Below are 11,186 nucleotides of genomic sequence, written 5' to 3'. Positions count from 1 at the left end.
AAATCTTTTTAATCATTTCATTGGTTGATTTTTTTTTATTTACACTTTTAGTTAATCAATACATTTCCCGTAAACCAAACCTTGAACAAAAATATATCTAATTTCCCATTCTTACAGTTAGCTGAAGTGACCATTTAATGTAATCAAAGGGCAGCATAGTAAAAGAGGGGTGCATGGGATAAAAAGGATGTAGACATGTTTTGCACATTAATATGAACAAAGTCTCTCAAGCTGGCATACGCAAGGCTGGAAGGTTACTGGGGTAAGAGCCCATGGTGTTGAGTGCTGCATGAATGCGGAAGTGTAACTTTGACTCCATGTTGTAGTCCTTGTAGTCCATTCTACAAAAAAAAAAGAGAAAAAATCATTATGAGCTCCACTTGTAGTAGTAATAATAATAATAATAATAATAATTACATTTATATAGCACTTTTCTAGACACCCAAAGCACTTCACATTGAAGGGAGGAACTCACTTCAACCACCACCAATGTGTAGCACCCAACTGGGTGATGAGCGGCAGCCATTTTGTGCCAGAACACTCACCACGCATCAGCTTGAGATGGAGAGGGGAGAATCATTGAGCCAATTACATGGGGGGATGATTAGGTTGCCAGATGGAGAGAGCCAGGTTGGGAATTTTGCCAGGACACCGGGTAACCCCCTACTCTTTGCGATAGGTGCCATGTGATCTTTAATCCCCACAGTGAGTCAGGACCTCGGTTTAATGTCTCAGCCGAAGGATGAAAGTACTGTAGTAGTACTGCAGTATCCAGCAGTAACCCCCCCCCCCCCATCATCATCTTCATCCAATCCTTTTGTTTACACACCTTTTTAACTTTCCTACACCTTTCCCCCCATCTGGTTATATTTTGAATAGTCATTCCTTTATTGTTGAGTTCAGGTTTTTCTGGTAGACCTGTGCCTCATCTCTATACACCGACTGATGAATCACAAAGTTGAATCAGTTCATTTGGATACAACGTGTATTGACAGATACGTTTCATCACTCATCTAAGTGACCTCTTCAGTCTAAACAGGCTGCAGGTATCCCCACACTTATAAACACTACAGTGGCATAACGACTGAAACCAATGAACAGTTTCATATGCAAATTAACGTGACCACCAACTAGAGTTACAATGGCCATGTGTACTATTCACAGAGGATTGGGGAAAAGTTGCAATCACAGCATTGTAAGATGGTGGCAGATGTACTCTTACCCCTGAACAGGTCACTTAGATGAGTGATGAAACGTTTCTGACACTAAACGTTGTGTCCAGATGAACTGATTCAACTTTCTGTGATTTCCTTACCTGGATTATTGAGCATGCATAAAGACACTGACTGATGAACAACACTGAAATAGAGATTGAGGCCCCAGTTTTTCCTCGACACATGCAAACATTGAGAAAAGATAGTTGTTTGTCTCCAACACTCTGACTTGACATACAAAGGACCCGACAGAGCACTTACTTGGCTTTTTCCAACAGTGAGATGGCCTTATCTGTATCACCTTTGTCCCTATGAAGCAGGCCCATCTCATATGTGGCGAATGGCACCAGATATTTGTCATACTTAATATCATTTTCACTGTAAAATTGAAAACATTCAGTTAATGCCATGGGTCTCAGAAACAGTTCTAGAAAATCTTCTCATACAAACATTTTTTTCTGTGTATTAAAATAGATTTCAAGATTCTTTCGTTGATTTTTAAATCAAGCCATAGCACAGCACCTCCCTATCTCACAGAAGCTTTTAAAAGATGTAGGATTCGTTTTTTTGGTTTTTTGTTTTTTACAACCTGGGTCTTATTTTATAAAACTTCCCCATCGTGTATTTTTGCTATGATATTTTACTCACATAGTGGTCACGCATATGTTTTATTAGCAATGACAAATAATTGCTATTGCTGATAATAACAGAGAAAAAAATCAGACAGGTTTAACTGTGAGAACACCTACAGTGGTAATAAATATGCTGGTTGCCCTACTGAAAGAGGGATCCCAAGAAAACTGACTGTTTTGTCCTCACCTGGAAATGACATGCTTAAAGCAGAGCTCAGCCTGGACAAGGTGTCCCAGCTGCCTGAGACACAGGCCCTTCAGTAACTGGACGACACATCGGTCATCAAGGTGATACTCTGAAGGGTCTGCACAGCAACACAGTGTTATTACTTTCATATCAAGATTTGGTAAATGAACAACAAATATTCACAGGATGTTCAAAAGGTAATTTTGCAGATACTTTCCAGTGTGTTCCACAGAACTTTAACATTTAACTCACTTGATTCATCCTTAAGCTGTTGCTCTGCTCTCTCTATGGTGGCCAGGATGCTCCCAGTCAACTCTGATCTTTTGCCAACTATTGTGAAGCCATTCCATACATACATCATTTCCTGTCAGAAACAGTTACAAAAACAAACAATAAGGATTTTGTTCACACCTCTTTGTTATTTATCTCATAAAAATTGGCAAAAATTGTTTGCAAGTGTATCCTCACCAGGGCAGGGACGACTAGTTTCACGGGGTTAGAAGAGAGGTATCGCTGTGCCTTCCTTGCTGCAAACTTCTCCGTTGGAATAGACTTCCCAGCAATTCTCAGTCTGAGGCTATCCACCTGTCTAAAACCATGGCATTCAGACTTATTGTATATTTTGCAAGACGAGGGAAATACAGAGGGAGCAGTCCTTTACTGAACTCACCTGAATAACTCTCCTACATTTTCTCCCGTCCTCTTTACCTCTTGCTCTGGGAGCATGCTTAAAATTGCAGCTTTCTGGAATACGTAGATGGCCTACAAGACAAGAGAATATACGATGAGGTCAGCAAAGTTATAACTTCCCATGTGGGTATGTGTCCTGGTTGCTGCAGTAGCGCCTCCTCTGGTCGATCGGGGCGCCTGTTTGGGGGTGAGGGGTAACTGGGGGAATTTGTAATGTGTGATATTGGGCTATACAAATAAAATTTACTTGAATAGGGTGATCCTCCCATGCACTATGTCCCCCTGGCAAAACTCTTCACTGTCAGGTGAAAAGAAGCAGCTGGCAACTCCACATGTATCGGAGGAAGCATGTGGTAGTTTGCAGCCCTCCCCGGATCAGCAGAGGGGGTGAGGCAACAACCGGGACAGCTCGGAAGAGTGGGGTAATTGGCCAAGCACAATTGGGGAGAAAAAAATCCCATCCATCCATCCATCCATCCATCCATCCATCCATTATCTAAGCTGTTTATCCCAATCGGGGTCGCGGGATGCTGGAGCCTATCCCAACAGTCATTGGGCGACAGGTGGGGAGACACCCTGGACAGGCCACCAGTCCATCACAGCGCTGACACATTCACACCTAGGGACAATTTAGTGTGACTAATTCACCTTATCTACATGTATGTATCCCACAGAGGGAACCCCCCCCCCCAAAAAAATCCCAGGAATTTCAAGTACAGAGGAAATTCAAGGTTGTTATTCAGATTGCTTACTTACCTTGGACCATTTGCTCTCTTTGCAGAGCACGTCAGCGTAACGGTAGGCTTCGCTCCAGTTTTGCTCAAAGCAGTAGGCCCATGTCAGCTCCCAGTAGCACAGATGGTGAATTTGACGCCACTCTTGCTGTGCTGCAATGCATGCCAAGAACATTTCCTGGGCCTAAGGAGCAGTAAAAGACTTAGTGGCTTTGGTTTTTACGACACTTGGGGGGGACCAATAAAGCAAAATTGAATTGACGTAGAGACTTTATTAAGCAAACGTTTACTCACAAATGTGAAGTTTCCTTTAAGCAAAGAAATTCTTGCAGTGTAAAAAAGAATAAGGGCCCCCTATAAAGATAGACAAACATCACTATGTGCATCTATATGAGTGAGGAACACACGGGAAAGTTAGGGTAAAGAAATTTAAATGATGTCTACTCAGGTATAAGTGTCAATAATCATCAAAAAGCAAAATGTTTGTTCTTCAGTTTTGTGCAGTTTGGGATTTTAAAAGGATAATAAGCTTTTAAAAGCCCCACTTCACTCATATACCAGTGCTGTAAAACACGTCTGGACATATAATTTCAAATTTTAATTGAAATTGACTACACACTCTGTTGTATTAAGTGTTATAAGTCTGCTAAATCAGTGGATCTCAACGGGGGGGGGGGGTGATAGGAAATTATTGAAAATGTAAATCACAAAACATCAAGACATAAGTCATCATTCAACTTAATGAATGACACAAAGTAAGCAAATATTATTATATGATATATCATAGCCTTTTTGCTTTTTGGAGATGTCACACATATGTTTGTTATGAATGGGGAAAAAGAAATGAGGAGGGAGTGTTGCTTAGTAAATATGTGAGGATTACAACAATTAAAAAATGTTCTAAACCACTTTTGTAGTTTAGCTTGACTAACTGCATTGGAGTGTGTACAGATGAAGTTGTGACGATGACAGGCAGATATGTCTGTCTCCTATGGGGGGGGGGGGCTGGAATATTTCCTTGGATATGGGAGGCTTGGGAACAGAAAGGTTGAGAACAATTGCGCTAAATGCTAAATGATCACACATTCAGGAATGGACACAGGTCCATTCCTGAATTTTGGTTCTGGTTAAAGACTGGCCTGTCCCCGGCCATCGGTCATGAATTGAATTGTCAAGTATACTTACATTAGGGAACTTTGTAGCATATGGTTGAAGCAGAGCTTCAGCTTCTGACAGATCAACTTCACCAGTACCTTAAGGATAAACGATCAAAAGATGAAAGATTTGTTTTGAACCTGGTTGAAAATGCGGCCACTTTGCTTAGGAGAGCACACTGCTCATCATCATGGGCTAGATAAATTTGAGTATGTTGACGTTGTACCTAGTATTACACTGATGTAGAGGTGGAACATCAGCAGAGTTAGGGTGCTGAGGATGGAGCGTAAGTTGTTGCTGGCTGCCCCCTCTCTTAGCTGTGACAAACCGACCTCCTGTAAAACAGTAAGCAGTTAAATCCTGACCCTGTGCTAACACCAAAGACGTCACCAGCAGTAAAAGCAGCTCACGGTCACTGGTTTTCATCGAAAGCTGGTGATAGGGAGCAGCCAATGCTGTGACAGCAGTGACCAGTACAATATCAGTGCCTATGATGTATATTCAAAGTTTAGCTTCGGTAACTTTTACGCTGGGGATGTCCAACCATGTGCCATGGAAGGCCGTGTGTCTGCAGACTTTTATTCCGGCCCAAAATTGTACCAGATGATTTTACTGATTTCTGGTTGAGGATGTGTTAAACAGTGAAATCTGCTGGTATAATGTTTGGCCGGAATGAAAATCTGCAGACACATGGGCTTCCATGGCACATGTTTGGACATTTGCAGACAGGAATTTCTTTTTTTGGGGGGGGGGATTTTTCCCCCTTTTATCTCCCCAATTGTCAATTGTACCTGTCCAATTATCCCACTCATCCGAGCTGTCCCGGTCGCTGCTCCACCCCCTCTGCCGAGCTGGGGAAGGCTGCAGACTACCTTCTCCTTCTCCTGGTGAAACTCCTCACTGTCAGGTGAGGAGTTTCACCAGGGGGATGTAGTTTGTGGGAGGATCACGCTATTCCTCCCAGTTCCCCCTCCCCCCTGAACGGGCACCCTGAACGACCAGAGGAGACACTAGCGCAGCAACCAGGACACATACCCACATCCGGCTTCCCACCCACAGACACGGCCAATTGTGTCTCTGTAGGGACGCCCAATCAAGCCGGAGGTAACACGGGAACTTGAACCGGCAATCCCCATGTTGGTAGGTAACGGAATAGACCGCTATGCTACCCAGACACCCCCATGCCATGTCATGGCATGGGGGTGTCTGGATCCAAGTCTGGTTGGATCTAATATCACCCCAATGGCATGGGTTTGATATTAGATCCAACCAGACTTCGTGTCAGCAGCGCAGGTTGAAGGACCAGCTACTCGGGCAGTGAGTAGTTAGTTTCAAAAGTGACTGCTAGTGCTCAAGACGCCTTTGTTGTGGGTGCAGTGTTACATGCAACAACCAGCACTCGAGAGTGCTTGTTTATTATGTATTTATGTTAAACATACAACTATTGGAAACTAATTCCTTTTGGCACACGTCAAATGAGGGCATTGTCTTTGTGTCCTGAAAGAACCTACCCGGTCTCCAGAAAAGCCCAAAAACTCCATCAATTTGAGGACTCTGGATGGGAGCATAGACAGCATCTGATTGACAAACAAAATAACTGTTGTTAAAGCAGCTACACCGAGAGATAAAACCTTGGCAAAATAATTACTTAATAAACACAAAACTACGTTATCCCTTAATAGCTGTTACCATTTGGCCTATAGTCACTGGTCTGTGCATGGGTTCCAGTGCTACACCCCAATATAAAATCCCGCAGAGTGTATTTTAAATAATGACATGCTTGAACCATTAAAATGGTAGGTCTGTAGTTCTCACCAGGTTGAATGATCCAATGCCCATGTTGACACCACCTCTGAAATGAATGTGTGTTTTCCCACAGTCTTCTCTGTTTTCAGAGATATCAGCCATGGCTTGGCAATTCCTAATCGAAGAGACCATACACACTTTTTAATCGTACGCTAAAAATGCGGGGGGGGGGGGTTTCTCCTCTCATGCTAACTATGTGTAATACATTTATTCCCCATGAGACAAGTTCTTCTTACTTAAAAATCTGATAACTGTTTCGGATCCACATGCCTCCTTTGATGAAGCTAATTACACTCTCATCTAAGAAAGTGAGAGCTGCCTTCTGCAGAAGAACCTCAGCATAGCACAGCTCTGCATGCATCTCCTCTGTTAACACAAAATTAAAAAAAATCACATGGTAAACACTCAGTTGGCTATCACAGGACATCCACAGGGCATACACATAATATTACATAGATATTTTGGAAAGACACGTTTGAGACAAAATGCCAATCAGGTGAGAAGAAAAATTCCAACTTTTAGCTGTTTATAACCCTGTCATAATAATAATAATAATAACAATAATAATAATAATAAAACATGAAAGGACAAGAAAAATTGAAGCATTTATATCCATTTTGGACAATGTGCCCTTAAGCAAGGCATTGGACCAGAAAAACTGCTCTAAGGGTAACAGAGTGCAGGGGAGGGCAGCATCTTGTAAGCTTTGTGTGTCTTTCTTGGAAGAAGTATAAAGTGACAATTCCTGTAACTGTGTGTAAATAAGGCGATCATCTCAAACTGTCCATAACAATGGAGACAATGGCAAACAGGATGGGTACGTATGTTGCAGCTCCAGAGAATAAAATATTGGTGACAAATTAAAAGGTTGAATGTAGCTCATGTGCAGGTTTCATTTCAAGCTTATTCATCAATAAATATTCAAAGTAGTTGGTTAAAGCTGGAAGGTTGTGTCAATAACCAGTTCAACAAGACAGAGTCACTCCCCTATACAGAGTGGCTAGATTGCCAGATGTTTCCCTCACCTTCTGTCTGGTTGTCGTCTGATTGCCGATTCCACAGGTTTGTTATGGTTTCCATAATTCCAGTCTTTTTTCGAAATCTGTTTACAAAAAAAAAAGGGAATAACATTTAAATAATTTCTGTGTAAGATTCTGTCACCAACTCTTGAAAGTGCTGCCTGTTGCTGAAATAATCGATGCAAAGAATTGTAATTTTGTCATTAAAAAAATTCTCAACCCATTGCTACTGTTGCCTTTAGGACGTCATTGAGACCTTGTACTGAAATCAATGTTTATTTTCTCCTCATAAGACTACAGATTTGCAGAATCAGGAGAAAGTAACGCATGCAGTAGGGTACCTCTGGCATATTTGTTGAGACTCCTTCAGTGACGTCATGGCGGCTTCTATGTCTTTTGGTTCAAAGGTCATGCCTGCCTGCATCACCAAGATACTGCTGTAGCCTGTTGCATGGTAAATACTCTCGTTCTTTCTGAGGAATAGAAATACACATTAGGCCCTTTTGTAAACAAACCAGGGACAGGATTTCTTGGCCAATGAGCGTGCATTTCCAGCGTTAAATCCAATAGGAGATTTTTAAGTCAATAAAATGCCAAGGGTGAAATACATTGATGAAAGGAAAACTCATAGTTTGTTCTACCAGTCGTCTAAAGTTAAAAAGAGAGCAATCCTGAAGTGATGTATACCTGGGTTCTAAGACAGCCAGTGCTTTAGAGAACTTGTTATTGAGAAACAAGTCAAGGGCAGCAGAGCACTCCTTCAATGTAGTCTCTAAATCCATTTTGGGTGATCTGAATTACAAACAGAATAGCAGAGTTGTGTTAATAAAAATATACACATATGTATATTTTCACATTGCTGCACCTATGATTCCCAAATGGGGGTAACCCAGCATCGAGGTTTTCAACATTTTGTCTTTGATAAGTAAATCCATATTTTTTTGGGATTGTTGTGCAACAACTGTGCACAATCAGTGTTGTACATACCTAACAGATTAGGATTATTTTTACTCTGACATTACAGCATCAGATTGTCATTGCTTGCTTTGACTTCAGGGCCCAGACAATTTCTTCAGTGTTTTGATAATCCACCACATTCTGGGTGAAGACATTATCAGTGCCAGTTTTTTTTCATTTCTGGAGACAAAAGCACTGTGCAAATGGTGAACTGTTGGTCATGTAATTGGCCTGCAATATGACTGGAAAATTCTTGATGCTGTCTTTCATGTTCACACCCGCCATTAATATAACTATGGATGCGTGACTGTCACTCCTGCTCCTTAGTTAGCTGAGCGGTATGTTCAGGAGGTGTGAAACCGTGGTAATCAAAGAAAATTCGGCTGTTTCCTTACCATAACACCCTTTCACAAGATGTTCACTGGAAGAACAAAAGAGGATAAAGGAGCTTGGACTGGACTGACCCGATTTACAAATATAGCAGCAGGCAAGTGATCGAGGATGAGCTTACACCTGAGGCTTCTCCCGTGCCTGTTGAGTTAGCTAGCTGGATGGGGTGAAAGTTATGCCTTTCTTGCTTTCCCTGTGTGCTATTTCAAAGTGTCGCCAGCAACCCCCAAAAAATTTGTATCACCAGCTGCCACTGGCTCTTACACTTTTTGTGGAAACCTGGACTAATTGAAGATGCAAACAAACCTTTAATTTTAAATAGCTGCCCACCAAAGACTCCATAAATGTTCTCAGCACTCAAGGTTTGAAAACCTTTCATTGCTGCTGCATGTACTGAAAACATCACAATAAAGGTCTTTCGAAAATGGTGTTTGGAGTTATCATTTGCATCAAGTTAAACCAACATAATTTTTAATATGAAGTAAAAAAAAAATACCTGTCATACAATTAGAGTAATTTTACTATTCTTCCAAAGTAAAAAAAAAAACATCTAAGCGAACCAACCATCTTCTTCTTCTTATTATTATTAATTTGGAGCAATATGATAGGAAAATTTGTAATAAAATTGCAAAATCTATGTTGAAGCAAAGTGGAAAAATAAGTTATACTAAGTCATTTCTTGATAATTTTCATCGTTTCTGTAAAATTTGATCTGGAGAAAAAAATAATAGAGAATAACGATTTTCCCAAGCAGTGAGGCAATTTCAGCCAAGTTTCCAGTGGTTTTAAACCACTTTATGGTTGTTGTTGGATTTTTTTTTTAATGGTTGAGCAAAGAGGCCTGTGGATCCTTCAAAGTTGGCACACATACAAAAAGGGTTAAATAAGTGTCTGTAACTGGGAGGTGAGGCGCTACCGAGGCTTTCAAATTTTAATTTGAACCAAAATACGACCAAAAAAAAGCCCTGCTTTGGAGAAAATTAGCTTGCATGCATGGAGCCGAGGCTGGACTGCAAAATACTTTTGTTATGTTGTGAAAAAGACACGACAGGTCGGACTGTAGTCGGACTGTACTCCATTTAATCGGAGTACCACTCTAGTTGGACTGTACTTCATTTAATCAACAACACAACTCACTTCACTCACGTGACTCAGGTAAAACGTTTAACAGGATCGGATCACAACATTGTTGCAGCAATGCTAGACGTAACCCCCCCCCCCAACAAGAACCTAAGTGTGATACTCAGTCACAAAGTCATGCAGGTGCACAAGCCAGGTACGTGCATGGGCTGAGTGGGCCACAGGTGCAGCACTAGCCTCAGGGTTTGGCTCCATGGACAGTGGGGGCTGAGGTGTTGAGCTGCAGTGGGACTGGGGATGCTGAGGTGTCAAGCTGTGAGGCTGGTAGGGCTACTGTAGGGGCCGCACCCAATCCTGGCCCAAGAGGGGCCTGTACCTTGTGCAGGTGGCTAGCATGCCAATGAGGGCCATCAATGAGCCTGAATGTTGTTGGGCCGAGCTCTCGGCTGACCTGGACAGGTTCTGACCAGATTGAATGCAGCTTATTGTCGCAGTGAGGTCGTTGGATTTGGACCCAGTTGTAAGTGGCAATGGCAGGAGGCCTGGCTCACTGTGTTCGATTGAACTGGTTCTTCATCTGGCTCTGACATGTGTTGGCTGTGGCTTGAACTGGGTGAGTTGGAGCGTGGGCCAGGACAGGGCAGGGTAGAGCCTATTCAGAGGTAGCTGAAGCTCCCGTCCTCGCATGAGGGAGGCTGGGGAGACTACAGTGGTGGCATGTGGGGTGGCGCAATAGTGTAGTGGTGTCTGGAGGAGGCTGATATTGACTATGCACCCTTGGGCGAGGTGCGCCCTGATTCCGTTCTTTAAGGACTGATTCAGCCGTTCCACCCCGCCATTGGCAGCTGTGTTATAGAAAGCTGTACGAATATAGTGGATCCCTTTCTCTTCCAGGTAGGACGACAGTTTGTGTGAGACCATCTGGGGCCCATTATTGGTTGTGATTTTCTTGGGCAAACCCCATCGTGGGAACAGGGAGTCTAAAATATAAACTAAGACCTTGGCTGTAACTGAGCCCACAGGTGTTACCGCCGGCCAATTAGAGTGGAGGTCATAGGACACAACAAGAAACCGCTGGTGGTGTGGTACCCCATGATGCTCACCACAGATGTCGAGTTGTAGATGCTTCCAGGGTTGGGATGGCCAGTTCAGTGGCTGCATGGGCAGGGGTGGGGCTGGAGCCCTGGTCTTACTGCTGAGCAGACAGGCACTGCAGTCCTTGACCAGGTTCTTGAATGCCTCTGTTGACCTCTGGCCACCATACGAGGTCCCGGCATCATTGTTTGAGCCTGACTATGCCCAAGTGGCTCTCATGTGCCAAA

The 11,186-nt window shown here is 42.7% G+C and overlaps 1 protein-coding gene across 1 annotated transcript; it reads right to left on the bottom strand.

The window, feature by feature from the left end:
- Nucleotides 1-226: 226 nt before the first annotated feature.
- Nucleotides 227-10,785, bottom strand: LOC130112946 (tetratricopeptide repeat protein 39B-like). The gene is made up of 18 exons (XM_056280468.1): nt 10,453-10,785; nt 10,241-10,326; nt 8,125-8,229; nt 7,779-7,910; nt 7,444-7,520; nt 6,655-6,784; nt 6,428-6,533; nt 6,124-6,189; nt 4,839-4,947; nt 4,643-4,710; nt 3,752-3,811; nt 3,480-3,641; nt 2,704-2,795; nt 2,502-2,622; nt 2,286-2,397; nt 2,034-2,151; nt 1,476-1,592; nt 227-341 (listed from the first exon to the last, which is right to left on the bottom strand). The coding sequence occupies exons 1-18, from the start codon at nt 10,783-10,785 to the stop codon at nt 227-229; spliced, it is 2,109 nt and encodes a 702-aa protein (XP_056136443.1).
- Nucleotides 10,786-11,186: the final 401 nt, after the last annotated feature.

Source organism: Lampris incognitus, chromosome 5 (genome assembly GCF_029633865.1).
Source record: "Lampris incognitus isolate fLamInc1 chromosome 5, fLamInc1.hap2, whole genome shotgun sequence".
Lineage (NCBI taxonomy): Eukaryota > Metazoa > Chordata > Actinopteri > Lampriformes > Lampridae > Lampris > Lampris incognitus.
Note: the sequence above shows the minus strand (reverse complement) of the source record. Positions and strands in the feature narration are given on the sequence as shown.